At 41.1% G+C, this 12,702-nt stretch overlaps 4 protein-coding genes across 6 annotated transcripts; 1 reads left to right on the top strand and 3 right to left on the bottom strand.

Annotated features, from left to right (window-relative positions):
• Positions 1-254: 254 nt before the first annotated feature.
• LOC108028717 (BCL2/adenovirus E1B 19 kDa protein-interacting protein 3) lies at positions 255-5,590 on the bottom strand. Of its 3 annotated transcripts, none has more exons than XM_044095287.2 (5): positions 5,421-5,590; positions 1,695-1,966; positions 1,544-1,620; positions 1,110-1,289; positions 255-1,047 (listed from the first exon to the last, which is right to left on the bottom strand). In XM_044095287.2, exons 2-5 carry the CDS (start codon positions 1,932-1,934, stop codon positions 996-998), a joined length of 549 nt encoding a protein of 182 aa, XP_043951222.1. In that variant the 5' UTR covers positions 1,935-1,966; positions 5,421-5,590; the 3' UTR covers positions 255-995. The 3 variants fall into 3 exon arrangements, with proteins under 3 accessions (XP_043951222.1, XP_016956163.1, XP_016956164.1); XM_017100674.3 differs by having other exon boundaries at positions 5,183-5,588; XM_017100675.3 differs by lacking the exon at positions 5,421-5,590 and adding an exon at positions 3,347-3,377.
• A 170-nt stretch (positions 5,591-5,760) lies between these two features.
• Positions 5,761-6,962, bottom strand: LOC108028048 (transcription termination factor 3, mitochondrial). The gene is made up of 2 exons (XM_017099687.3): positions 6,148-6,962; positions 5,761-6,090 (listed from the first exon to the last, which is right to left on the bottom strand). The coding sequence occupies exons 1-2, from the start codon at positions 6,932-6,934 to the stop codon at positions 5,813-5,815; spliced, it is 1,065 nt and encodes a 354-aa protein (XP_016955176.1). The 5' UTR covers positions 6,935-6,962; the 3' UTR covers positions 5,761-5,812.
• A 353-nt stretch (positions 6,963-7,315) lies between these two features.
• On the top strand, positions 7,316-8,833 carry LOC108028690 (vesicle transport protein SFT2A). Its single transcript, XM_017100634.3, has 4 exons — positions 7,316-7,543; positions 7,735-7,904; positions 7,975-8,092; positions 8,513-8,833. The coding sequence occupies exons 1-4, from the start codon at positions 7,472-7,474 to the stop codon at positions 8,642-8,644; spliced, it is 492 nt and encodes a 163-aa protein (XP_016956123.1). The 5' UTR covers positions 7,316-7,471; the 3' UTR covers positions 8,645-8,833.
• Positions 8,819-12,663, bottom strand: LOC108028689 (phosphatidylserine synthase). The gene is made up of 6 exons (XM_017100633.3): positions 11,974-12,663; positions 10,511-10,769; positions 9,894-10,459; positions 9,622-9,832; positions 9,475-9,553; positions 8,819-9,021 (listed from the first exon to the last, which is right to left on the bottom strand). Exons 1-6 carry the CDS (start codon positions 12,300-12,302, stop codon positions 8,984-8,986), a joined length of 1,482 nt encoding a protein of 493 aa, XP_016956122.1. The 5' UTR covers positions 12,303-12,663; the 3' UTR covers positions 8,819-8,983.
• Between the last annotated feature and the right edge of the window lie 39 nt (positions 12,664-12,702).

The raw sequence follows: 12,702 nt of genomic DNA, 5'->3' as shown, positions 1-12,702 counted from the left end.
CAAATAAGTAAACCTTTTGCGGTTGGTTGAAGTTCAAAATAACAGGCAAGCGAGCACTTAAACTTAAGTGCCCTTTTTAGGGCCTTTCGGCTTTCCAGAAACGAGTTCATCCGTAATTATGAAAAATAAAACACGTACCCATCATAAAGTCTTTCTGGGATTACCAACCATTTAAATCTTCCACCTAATCCAGAGGGATTTTCTTAAGCCCCTCTTTGTAATCCCTAAAATCCACAATTGAAAAGCGTTTAAGATTTTCTTTTAAATAGATATTGAAAAATATTTTAATATAAAAAATCGTTACAACTATTCTGTGTGTTTTTTTTTGTGGGGGCTAACCCCTCCCTCACATATTTATATATATACTTATGTATGTTTTGCCATATATGGGTTTGTTTTCTTTTTATATCGTTTTACTATATGCTTAGAAAATCAAAACATTTGACGATTGTTCAACAAAAAGTACGATCTGGATACAATATGATTCAACTACAATATGCCTACAAATGTATGTGGATGTTCTATTTGAAAATGTGTGATGAAATTGAAATTCTTCGAATGGAGTTTGGCGCACACTTGTATTGAATATAATGTACGATTGGGTGTTAAGACATACGGCTATAGCAAAAATAAAGAGCATTCTCCACAAATGCTCGACTGTATCATTAGATTTGCTGCCTTGATATATCGTGTTAAATATATAAAATGATATAAAATAGGTATTTAAAAACTGTTCAACCCTCGCCCAAAGGCATTTCTTTTAGTTTGCTGGCTTAAAAATTACTTCTTTATAGGTATGTACTGAATGAGAAGGTGTCGAAAATGTGGACTTCCGATCAAAAATACAAATGAGTTGGAATACGGTTGGCTGTATATATGTGTATACTTCGATTTCTTATATGGAACGCTTCGTGTTCTGTTTTCGATTGATGTGCATATTGATAGATTGAAAACGTGTATATATGTTCTGTTTTTCTTTTTGTTTATGGCATCTTTCAGTCAATGACCACGCGGGTGAGGAGTATGCCACGCTTGCTCAACCACAATCTATTAATAGGAAGCACGCTTAATTAATTATGAATCTGGTGGAGATTGCAGGGGACACTTACCCGAAGCCGGCGCCCAGCAGCAAGGACAGGACGTTGGTCACCAGCAGCGAGTATAGGATTTCGCGGGAGAACAACGAATTGGAGCCCAGGCGCTTCAACCGGATGGAGTAACCTGCATTAGTCTTCTTTTTCTCGTCCTCGTCGTTGGCATCGCCACTGACAGCCTCGAAACTCCAGCTTCTGCGAAGGGTAATGATACAAAATGAATCAAATGTTTAAAAATAAAGCTAAATCATATTGTCAAGAATCTTGAAGCAGCTGGGTAAATTACGAAATTCAGATCTTTTAAAAGTATAATGCTATCATAGTTTTGTACATTTTGAGATCCAGAACTTAGGAGTGCAATACATTCTTTTACCAATGACTAAGGTTACAACAATATGAATCAGAGTACGCAAAAAGTCGTTAAATAACTATATCGATATCTTTCGTACTTGGGTGGCTGCTCCTCGGCGTTGCGATTCCAGTTCTTCAACCAATCTCCATTGTCTGCATTCTGTTTATCTCCACCCTGGCGAGAGAGACAACAAAGAATGGCATTGTTAGCAAGATCACCTCCGTTCCGCCTCGATTCGCATCGCTTACCTTGGTCCAGTAGTTGATGTAGACGTTTCTGAGCTCATCGTCCGGACAGAGCTCCGACTGGGGGCTGTTCGGTGGACTCTTGGGGCTATCACGGGGCGTGTCACGACGGGAGCTGGCCAAGGAGACCACTCGGCTGGACTGGTTCGATTCGCGCTGGGCCTCGCGCAGAAGTCTCAGGTACTCCTCGCCATTGTTGAATGGCAACGGAGTGATTCTGTCGGGGCTCTTGATGCCAGCCATCGCAGCTGTTGTGCTCAGTTCAATCCAAGATTCTGCAAAAGTCAAGGCAAACTGGGTTAGCATAAGATGGCGGCAGCAAATGGTAACACAAATAGATTGTTTCTCCCACTTGAAAGCAGGCCGCACCAAGTGGGTGAAAGCTAAAGCCAAATGGTGTGAAATTGAATATTTAGTTGCTAGCCTTGGGAGCTAGTTAAATATAGTACACACATGCGGTGCCGAAACCTTTTAAGGCGTGTTGAATAAACATCAGGAACCCAAACACATTGAACCTCCCTTTATTTTTAAACAAACTCAATTGGTTAATCTGAACAAAAAAAAAAACGTAAGAAAACCTACTTTAAAAAAATATGATTTATAATGGATCTATGCAAAGTTAAGTATATAGCAACTAATTATTATATTAGAATATTTGTTTAACACATCAGAGGCACTTTAAATTAGTTTTACCATTCAAAAACCTCAATATTTTACAAGGTACGAGCCGAAAATCAACAACAATGTATTTTAATATACTAGTAATCGTCTTTTAAAGGTAACTACTTGTCTGAAACTGCACTTGTTAACGAAAACATGGATTTTTATTTGTTTGCTTCGCTGGGAGAGCACAGTTTGAAAGCCAATGCTCGGCGGCAGTGCCCCTAAAAATGTGCCTTCGTCACCGCCTTTTTGCGTTTGTTTTTGTTTGCCTAAACGTAACAACTCAACCACACGTTCGGTTCGTTAGCCCATGTATCTGTGCCGCACATATTTATTTGTATATCTGTTCGAGTGCTCGTGTGCCCCATTGATAAGGCCAAAAACCCCACAACTCGTACAATTTCCGTTTTCGACGCATTGTATATATAGCAAGAAACACACATGTTTTTTGTTCCACAGCCTGCAGTCGATGCTTATCAACGCGCCACGGAGAAAATATAATTTTCAAAACAAAACGAAACCAAAACTGGCGATGCAATATGGGCACGGAAAGCGTGCAAGGTATATTACAGCGGTGCTCGTCTCGTTGATAAGGAATACAGTCCAACGTCCCTAACTCTAGAAATACATTTTAAGTAAACAAATAACTAACTTTGTACTGGATACATAGAATATATTCAAATTTTATGGTAAAAGATACAACAAATTGTCAGAAATTATATTTTTTTTTGCAAAGTGGAAAGAACTTAAACTGAGAAAGTCACAAAAGAACGTTGAGATGCAACGGGTTGTGCTCTGAATATAAATATTTACTCAAAAATGCATATGAAAACTAGCAGTTTTTGGTATTATTTTAATTCTTTTCTATAGTTCTTGGGCACTTTTTAAAAACGTTTCTTTGGAGCTTTCCACAATTCGAGTTCTCACTTTAAAAACACTTATTTAGACAATTTCACAGTCCAATCATTTACTGAATAGTTCACATCACTCACGTGGCAGACCAATCATGTTGACAATCGAATGCTAAATGCGCTGTCTAGACGAAAATAGTGATGCATTTATGATGAATGTTGCGAAAATAGCGAGAGGTGGTAAACAGAAAAACCCGCGCGGACAGGTAAGCGCGGAAAGTGCAAAGGTAAACACCTTTTGAACGTTATCGGGAATCCGGGTTACAGGTAGCGAAATTGAAAACAAAAACAAAGGCAGAAGGCAAGGCGTACAAAACACCCCTCGAGGGCTGGCAAACTCAAAAACTTGGCTTGCTGACTCACGGCACGTAGGCCTCTCTCCCTCTCCGGGTCTCTCCCCTCTCTTTCTATCACCCACCGCCCATCTCTTTCTATCGCCCACCACCCATCCCTTTCTGCCACTCACCCCCCCTCTCTTTCTAGCCCCCTCCCTCGGGCTTTGTTGTGTGCATCTTGATGCGCAGCTGACCAAAAGACCCTGAGTTGAGCCCATTGAACCGCCTTTATTATTGGATGGATGACTCCCCGGTATCATAATACCATTTCCTACGTAGTATATGGCACAGTGCACAAAGAACGAGTGTATCTTCTAAATTGGTCATTCAATTCGCTCAGGTTTCGAGGTCAAGGAACACCTTTGTACACCCGGCGTATTTTTAGCTCTCTTATTTAACTTGAAGTTCTCTGAAATCACATCTGTTTGGGAGTCAAACTATATGCAAACCTTTACAGACTGATGTATCCCATGGCATATGGTACGATTTGGTTCAAACTGATAAGATTAACACTGTTTTGAAGGTAGCAAATTGACTAACCAAATTGACGTCGAACCGGCATTATTTTTGTTATGACTAGGCGAAATAATAATACAATCTCAAGCTTAGTCAACAACCTCTTGCACAAACAATAATGTTTTTTTAAATGGTCATCAATTAAGATTACTTTGGGTATTTTAAGGTGACATTTAAAATATATTTGAAGAAGCAAAGTTGATATTTATATATATTTTAATGGGATCAAGATATATAATAATAAGAGATATAATATCAATCATATATCAAGAGATATAATAATATATAATATATGTTTAATCCTCTGAATTTTTTGGAACTAAACTCTTTTTTTTTTAAAAGATTTTTCATTATATCATATGTCATATACCCAGTTCCCCAACCTGAACTACCTAATTTTTGTAATCTTCAGATTCTTGGGTCCTAACCTATTTTTTGCACCGACTGTAAACGTGATGTTGATAAAGTGGGCCGCCGAAATACAACTGAAGCCAATGCCAAAGGCGCAATTTCTGGAAACGACCGATAGGGAAATGCCCTCCCACAAAAAGTATTTATTTACGAATTATTTTAGCAAGCCAGACGAAGGAGCACGGGGAGGGGCGGGGGCAGAGGAGGAGAGCGCAAAGAAGGCGACTGACGTCAAGCGGGCCAAGTGCAAAGTAGAGAGACATGAGATGAATGAAAGAGAGGCAGCGGCAGAGGGAGTGGGAGGGAGAAATGCGTTGGCAGCTTCTTTGTTTTCATTCGGAGTTTTGCGGATTCTTTGTTGTCTCCCTCTCTCTCCGCTGCGCCAAGACAGCAAGTGCAAGGCAAACGGGAAAAAACAAAACAAAATCGAAAAAGCAGACAAAGTAAAGCCTTGAAATGGTATATGGGATGCGGATACGTGGACCAACAACAAATTACAAATCACTCCACAAATATGTACATCCACTTACACAGCTGTAATACCAAATATAATGCGGCATAACGGGTTACCGTGTGATTGTTATGATTGCAAAAAGAGAGACGCAAAAAAACACGAATGTGGGAGCAAAGCAAAGGGAAACAACAAACAACTTACCACCCAGCAAATCTTCGCTTGATTTTGGTGTCGTAGACATTTTGTTTATTTGTCGGTATGTGTGCTCAACACGTCAACACCCAAGATAACTTGGTTATATTGCTTATTAACTCGGTTTTAAGTTAAACTTTTTTCGTTTTTAATCGTCCGAGTTATTTTGGCCCTTCTGTTTGTGTCTGTCTGTGTGTGTGTGTATTCGCTTTTGCTGCTAGTGTATGCGTAGGAAAATGCGTTTTACTTTTCGTTTGGCGCTGTTTCTCCGCCGCTGCACTCGATTTGGCTATAACTAACTGTTCCGGGCTAGAGCAACTGCTGGAGCTCCGAAATATTGCAACTTTGTTTAATGCTTCGCCCGAAGCGACTGGCTAGTACTAAAATTAAACACGATTCGTTCCTACGCACAAGCTTAATGCGTAGTTTAAATCTTTTGTTGCTGTTAGCGGTGGCCCAGCAGTCGATGTTTGTGCGGTACTATCGATGTTTTTACGCATCTGGCAGCCCTGCCAACATCGATAAGTGTTATTGGTGGTTTTTTTCAAAATTAATATTTTGCAGCTCTTGTAAATGTTTTTTCTAAGTTTAAGCAGTAAAAAATTAATTTAATCTTATTGTTTTCTCTTAATTATTTTATCATCTTGTTCTTAAAAACAAATCAAAAGTTTCAAAATCACTTTTGGCCACTTTTCGCACGAAGTAAGAGTTATTGCCTTCCACTATAGTCTTCGGCGATACATACATATCTTTTTGGGGATCGTACTGAGCGCGGCCTAATAACTTGAGAAACTCATGGCGTTCCCGCAGACGAAACTCCCGGGATGCCAAAAGTTCGGGGCACTGGATAATCTGGGCATGCGAAAGGCCCATATCCTGGTGGATGTAGCTGAATCGCTCGATAAGATCGTCGGGAGCTACAAGAATAGATTTTTTAGGAATAAAAATGAAAGCTAAAGAACAGACAATCTTACGAGTCATCATTAGACGGGGTTTTCGCACCACCAGCGCACTCAGCTCCTTGGCATTGAAACCCATTTCCTCCCTGAGCGTAAAAACTGACTTCCGCAGGTGCTCCATGTTGTAGGTGATGACTTTGGGTTCCCTGGTGGCCAGCAGTCTGAGATCATGCCCGCTCAACCGGAATTCCTTTTGGAAATAGCCCAATCGACGATCCACTCTCCGGGTGGAGAACATCAGCCAATAGGGATTGTGGGTGAAGATCCTTTGCCTGGCCTCGTCCGTGAATCTCTTGCTCTTCAGGTAGTCCACTCTGGTCTGCAGATCATCGAGGTCTTCTTTGAACAGCAGCGGGTTCTTGGTGAACATCCTGCCGAAGTCATCGGGTGAAACGCCCTGATCCACCAGGAAGGTTATATAGGGTTTCACGTTCTTCTCAAAGTCCAGCTCGAGCACAAACTGGCCCAATCCCTTCCGCCTCTCTATGCTGTTCAGATCTACTCCCAAACTGATGAGTTGCTGCAGGGTACTGGAGTTGTTGACATAGGCCGCCAAATTAAAGGAGGGCACATGGGCCTCCCGCTTCCCAAAGTCGAGAGCCACTTCTTTGGAAGTCTTCTGTGTCGCCGGCTCCTTTTCCTTCTCATTCTCGTTGATTTTTATATTCGGCGATCTGAACACTTGTACCTCGTGTTGGGTCGCTTGCTGACCCCGCAGATTCCGTAATTGTGTTGTAATTGCCGCGTATTTAGCCGCATTTTGTGAATTTCTTAAAATATTACGTATTGCTGAACAAAACATGCCGCCGGCGTTGCCAGATCTTGCAAATGTCAACAGCTGTTATTTAAATAGCCGAGTGGGGGATATTAGCTAGAAGTAGCTAGATTTTTAATAAAAGTATAACAAACTAACCAAATAAACTTAATATTTATATTATATTTTTAAAACTTGTAAAATAAATGTTATGTTAAACTCCTACAAGGCAAAACATTAGGAGATACAAACACACCTGTTGCACACTTGTTGCTCTACAAAAAGTTAAATTGGGTAAAGAATATAATATTGCAGTTAGCAATAAAATAACACCCTTTTTTGTTAGATTTTGTGTTATTTTAGCAAATTAAGTAATATACAAATTTCATATATTTGGTATATTTTTCTGAGCCCTCTGGTATATTTTAACGGTCCAGGCCACGGTCACGCTAGATCCGATCTTGGTTTTATTAAAGTAAAAATTCTGGAGCCCAAAAATAGAGGAATTCTTTGTTTATCAATCTCCAGAGCCGAACCGGTAATCCTCCGTCTGCCACCTGTTGAACACACTTCCATCGCATCAATATGGACAAACTACGCCGCGTTCTGAGTGGAGACGAGCCCACTCCGGAGGAGGAGAGCAGTATCATCACACAGGTGAGGTTTCCAATGGGAGTGATTTCATTGAATATTATGCTAATGTTCCTAATGGAATGATAATCTCCTCTGATTTGGAGCTCCCCCGCTGGGAAACGCCCCCTGATCACATGGCGGCAACAGCTGTCTGACTCAGTGCTTATCAGTGAATTCGGCACATAATAATGTTGACACCCGAATTATTTACACAGATTAACGACATGTCCACCTTAAGTTGGTCCACCCGCATCAAGGGATTCTGCATCTGCTTCGTCTTGGGCATTTTACTTTCCCTACTCGGCTCGGTTGCCCTGTTTTTGCACAGGGGAATTGTGGTCTTTGCGGTCTTCTACACCCTAGGAAACGTCATCTCGATGACCAGGTAAGCGGGTTACTGGCTCAATCAGTACTTCACATGGGCCGGCTAATGAGTGTCACTTCTCGGCTTTCAGTACGTGCTTCCTGATGGGGCCCTTCAAGCAGATCAAGAAGATGTTCTCGGAAACCAGGCTGATAGCCACTATCATAGTGCTCGTGATGATGGTCCTGACGTTCATTGCAGCCATTGTGGTAAGGCATGATTTTGTTAATCTTTCACATAACTAGATAGATTTCGATAGATACTGATTTCAAAACTTTATATCTTCTAAATGTTATAAATAACGTCGTTTCTTGTTTTCAAATTGTTTTTATCAAAGTCAGTTCAGCCTATTATTATATTCAAAGGAAATATGGTCTTTAAAACTAATTTGAAGTTCAATATATTTAAATATTTTGTATCTAGTAATATGTTAACTGCTTACTTTTTATATTTAAATTATACATTTTATCAAAGACAATAGACAAGACAATAATAACTTTAGACTTGCCTAGATGCATTCCATATACGAAATTAATCAACAATTTTTAATTGAAATCGAAAAACTATTATACGATTATAAATAATTTTTTGATTTGTTTTTATTTGACATTCTTTGTTTTCGTTTTTAGTGGAAAAAGGCTGGTCTCACGCTCATATTCATTATCATACAATCTCTGGCCATGACCTGGTACTCGTTGTCGTACATCCCCTATGCCCGCGACGCGGTCAAAAAGACTGTGTCGGCATTCCTGGAGGTCTGAAATCATTCGCTCTTCTGTACATAACTCGAGACAAGCTAGATTGGACTCTAAGTTAAGCTAAGACAATTAAATCGTGTGTATTAATCTAGCACTAGAACATAGAAAGTCCCTTATATTCTCTTATTAACAAGTATTTTCTTGGTTTGTCTTTTAATAAATATATATATATATATATATCTTTTATACATATATATATTCACATGTTATGTATTTAATTTAATCAGTACAGTTTGCTTTAGTGTATGTACATAATTCTCATGTTTTGGTTTTTCTTTCATAGAATGGCCTGATCCACTTTGTTTCTGTAGCTTTCAAGTGTGATTAATTCTTATCAACTTCTTATTTTACTTTCTTCTCTTTTTGCGGCGACAATTTACCTAGAAAAGTGAAATGAAAAAGTTTTTAGTTCCAAAGTTTCAGATATAAAAGTTAACAATAGTTGTTCAGTTTAAACTATTTTAATTTTAATATCGTAGTGCGTGGTGCTGGGTGTATCAATGGATTTACTCCTTGGCACTTGTGCTTTTTGTGGCAATGCAATCCGACGAGAAACGGGGAAAAGAACAGAGAAAGGGGAGAAAGGCAAGGAGAATTCAAGTTGAGAGCAGAGAGTTGAGAGAACGGTGTGATTAACCATTAATTGAGCCAATAATAACGTAAGTTGAGAGTGCAAAAAGAAAGTTAGTGGTAAAGCAGGCAACATTGGAGGGATTGAAAGTATCATTACATTGCAATGCCACAGTAAATATAATGAATTTCTATAGACAACCTATTTTCTTAATTCTCGCCCTGCTTAATGTTGCCTGCTGCTTTCTAATGGACATACATACCTTTAGAAGGCGAAGATGAGAGGGCAGGACTGCTTTTTCTTTTCGTGGGCGTGGATGAAACCTTTTTTAGCTGCCGTTGCTGAAAACAATACATTTTAAAATTAGTATACGAATTTCAGCGGTTTTAAAACCATTTTTAGCTCTCACCTGCCAGTATACTGCCAGGTAGACGAACGCCACCGAGATTATCACTTGGATAGTCAGCCACAGGACAATGTTGATGGCTTGCGTGCGCTCAAACAACTCCTTGCCATTCTTGATACACAGAATGGCTTCGGAGACCATGATGGCGCCGTAAACCCAACACTGGGTGCCGACTCTCTTGCAGCGTGTATCGGTGACATATACATAGTATTGCCTGAAAGTCAGAAAGTTGTTTTTACTGCTGATATTCCAAACATTGAGATATCAAAACTCACCTAACCGAAGGCGCCACAAACAGACCGATGAATATGAGGCGGCCGATCACAATGAAGTGATCCGGCGGCATTTCGAAGATGTGCTTTAAGAAGAACGTGTTCAGCTCGGTGACCTGCCAGAAGATCACCAGCTGGATGACGGCGGCGAATCGCATAGCTGTGGACTTGGGATCCAGCCAGCGGATGGCTGACCAGCTCTCCGGCGTGAACTGCAGCATGGCTCGCTTGATTTTTCCCGTGGTGGTGGATATGTCCTTGATACTGGCCCACTTGTACTCGCGCATCTCGAGGATCTGGCAGATCTTAAGACCCATCCAAATGCCCAGGCCATTGCAGATGATCACGTCCAGAATGAGAGCATCCCACCAGCACTCGATGAAGTTGGGCAGCAGATGAGCAAAGGTGATTTCGGTGATCTCCCACATCACAGAAATGGCCCACAGAATGCCCATGTGGCGGATCAGGATGGCCTTGAAGGCCCAGCCCAAAAAGTGGCCCCAGGCGAAGACGTCCAGGTGACCTTTGACACGATCCCAACTGATGTCCGAGCAATTGACGCCATATTCCTGGAAATTATGGTCGTGTTATAGAGAGTTTATTCACTGACATTTCCTTACCTTTTCCATGTCGATGTGGAAGTTCTTTAACTTCGGATCGATCCAGTAGAATATGCTCCTGATGGTCGGGTAGTTTTGGAACATCAGGAATTGCAGCGTCAGCAGGTACAGCACGGAGCATCCGAACAGTATCCGCCAGACGGCGGGATGGGGTCGTGTGAAGGGTCCATTGGGAAATGCAATCACCGAGATGATCAGAAAGAAGAACACAATGCAGAGGAGGCCGGCCCAGAGATTCTCATCCACGTTCGCCTCGTTTCTGTAACGATATTTCATTGCTAAGTGGATGATCTTGGTTTCCATTGTCGCTACTATTGCAGTCATAGTATTCCTTATCAGCATAGCACGTTTTTCGATGGGGTTTTGGGGGTCAATGGCACGGCAAGTACGTTACGTACATATACTAAGTGTTTGAGTCGATTAGACTTATATATAGTGTAGGCTAGAATAGCGCATATATATAATATATTCGCTTTTTCGGTTTTTGAACCTTCGGCTGCCTGAGCTGACACATTTGGCAGGGTAAACATGATATTTTTAAGTGATTAACCCGCTGTACAACAACTAATCTGTGGGCTGGGAGGCACGTGGTGCAGATTTTTGATTACAAATTATGATTTGCTCTAAAGGTGCTTTTAAAAGATAAGAAAAAATGGTCTTATTGATAAAAATGCGTTGGGACGGAAGTTTACATCTACATCAACATATGATTATTCTTATTTTCAAAAGCTAACATTAAAAGCCTCTGGAGAATTATTCATAATTATGTAAAGGTTGTGTAATACCTTTTTTTAAGCAACTATATATTATTAATTTAAATTTCTTGTTGTTGCTAGGGAAATCTTATTGGGTCTTGTTATGTAACACTGATAAGGGTTAAACAAGAACCAATGAAGCTTAACCCATCATTAAGCGTAAGCAGACATTATCAAAGAAATGAATCATCGAAAATGATTTCTGTTACTTTTCAAACAGACCTCATGAGCTTACTTAGGGTTAACTGACATATCTAAAGATACAAACCATTTTGCAATGCAGTTTGAGAACTATAAGACAGGTTTACAGGATTAAAACCAAATACAAACTTAAAAAAGCTTGAACAACTTATTATTCTATTCTATTCCTTTCACGAATAAATCTTTTTGAATTTTTTAATAGTAGGTCTAACAATGAAATCAACTAACACTTAAATCCCCCAAAAGCACACTTACGTTTAAGTCTAAATGGCTTTGAACTACCTTTCACCTGACAAAGTCAAAGTACAAGATTAAAAATTATTTTATTATTAAATAAGACTACTAAATGATTGTCTAAAAGGGGTTTTGTAAGGGAGTCGGGAGTCTCCTATAATATTATCTAAGAGGTTTAATAATTCCATTTACTTTTTAAAGGCGAAGAGGCCATAATATGGGGGTTCCTCTGGATAAAAGAGATTCCTTCCATTTCTGGGAGAACTTCCTCACCTGACGAATGCGAAGTACATGACGGCGAGGACGGAAACCGCCAGCAGGGTGATGGTGTGTGGCTTGTAGAAGAAGTCCAGCGATATGTCGTCCACAGGACGCTCGTTGACGATCACAAAGGTCTGGGCGATCTCCTCCTTCCGTTTCCTCCTGGCGCCCGCACTGCTGCCACTGCCATCGCTGCCGTCCCGCCGCTTGGTGGGCGTGGCCGGGGCACTGGCAGCCCCCGACTTGAAGGCGGGATGATCCCCTTCGTCGTCGCCGGCGAAGGAGGAGGAGACATCGCCCGACGAGGTCGGGGTGCCACGTGAATTGGAGCGCTTTTTCATCGCCTAGCCAAATTCGATTATCAGATGTAAGCGGATGGCGTGATGTGGTTGTTGTTAGGTGGTTGGTGGTTCGGATTCGGATTCGGAATCGGTTCGGTGGCTAAGTACATGCGGGGACAGAAGGTTGCGCAACATTCGATTCGATTCGACGATTCCACCAAGCCCCCCACTTTCTGGGTTCCTCGCTGCGGTTTCTCACGCGCCCGGTTCGGGTCTCCTCGGTGACTGTCGCGTGGGGTCCTGGATCCTCGATTCACGTTCGATCGGCGCACGTTTATTTTATCATTCGCCAGCTACCGTCCGTTGTTGTCAATTAACATGCTGCGCGCGACTTGGACCAATAAAAATCGACACTTGCCGGCGGTGGCGTTGCCGGATGTGCCGAGTTCTCGCCTTGATA

This window comes from Drosophila biarmipes, chromosome 3L (assembly GCF_025231255.1).
Source record: "Drosophila biarmipes strain raj3 chromosome 3L, RU_DBia_V1.1, whole genome shotgun sequence".
NCBI classification, from domain to species: domain Eukaryota; kingdom Metazoa; phylum Arthropoda; class Insecta; order Diptera; family Drosophilidae; genus Drosophila; species Drosophila biarmipes.
This window is presented reverse-complemented; position numbering and strand designations above follow the sequence as displayed.

Excerpts from the sequence above, each read along its gene's own strand:
- LOC108028048 (XM_017099687.3), bottom strand. The coding sequence starts at position 6,934 with ATGTTTTGTTCAGCAATACGTAATATTTTAAGAAATTCACAAAATGCG. Across the intron at positions 6,091-6,147 it reads ACCCCGTCTAATGATGACTC|CTCCCGACGATCTTATCGAG; the intron begins GTAAGATTGTCT and ends CTATTCTTGTAG.
- LOC108028689 (XM_017100633.3), bottom strand. The coding sequence starts at position 12,302 with ATGAAAAAGCGCTCCAATTCACGTGGCACCCCGACCTCGTCGGGCGAT. Across the intron at positions 10,770-11,973 it reads ATGTACTTCGCATTCGTCAG|AAACGAGGCGAACGTGGATG; the intron begins GTGAGGAAGTTC and ends ATATCGTTACAG. Across the intron at positions 9,554-9,621 it reads ACCTGGCAGTATACTGGCAG|CAACGGCAGCTAAAAAAGGT; the intron begins GTGAGAGCTAAA and ends TATTGTTTTCAG.
- LOC108028690 (XM_017100634.3), top strand. The coding sequence starts at position 7,472 with ATGGACAAACTACGCCGCGTTCTGAGTGGAGACGAGCCCACTCCGGAG. Across the intron at positions 7,544-7,734 it reads AGAGCAGTATCATCACACAG|ATTAACGACATGTCCACCTT; the intron begins GTGAGGTTTCCA and ends TTATTTACACAG. Across the intron at positions 7,905-7,974 it reads AACGTCATCTCGATGACCAG|TACGTGCTTCCTGATGGGGC; the intron begins GTAAGCGGGTTA and ends CTCGGCTTTCAG.
- LOC108028717 (XM_017100674.3), bottom strand. The coding sequence starts at position 5,222 with ATGTCTACGACACCAAAATCAAGCGAAGATTTGCTGGGTG. Across the intron at positions 1,621-1,694 it reads ACATCAACTACTGGACCAAG|GGTGGAGATAAACAGAATGC; the intron begins GTAAGCGATGCG and ends CTCTCTCGCCAG. Across the intron at positions 1,048-1,109 it reads CTGCTGGGCGCCGGCTTCGG|ATTGTGGTTGAGCAAGCGTG; the intron begins GTAAGTGTCCCC and ends TCCTATTAATAG.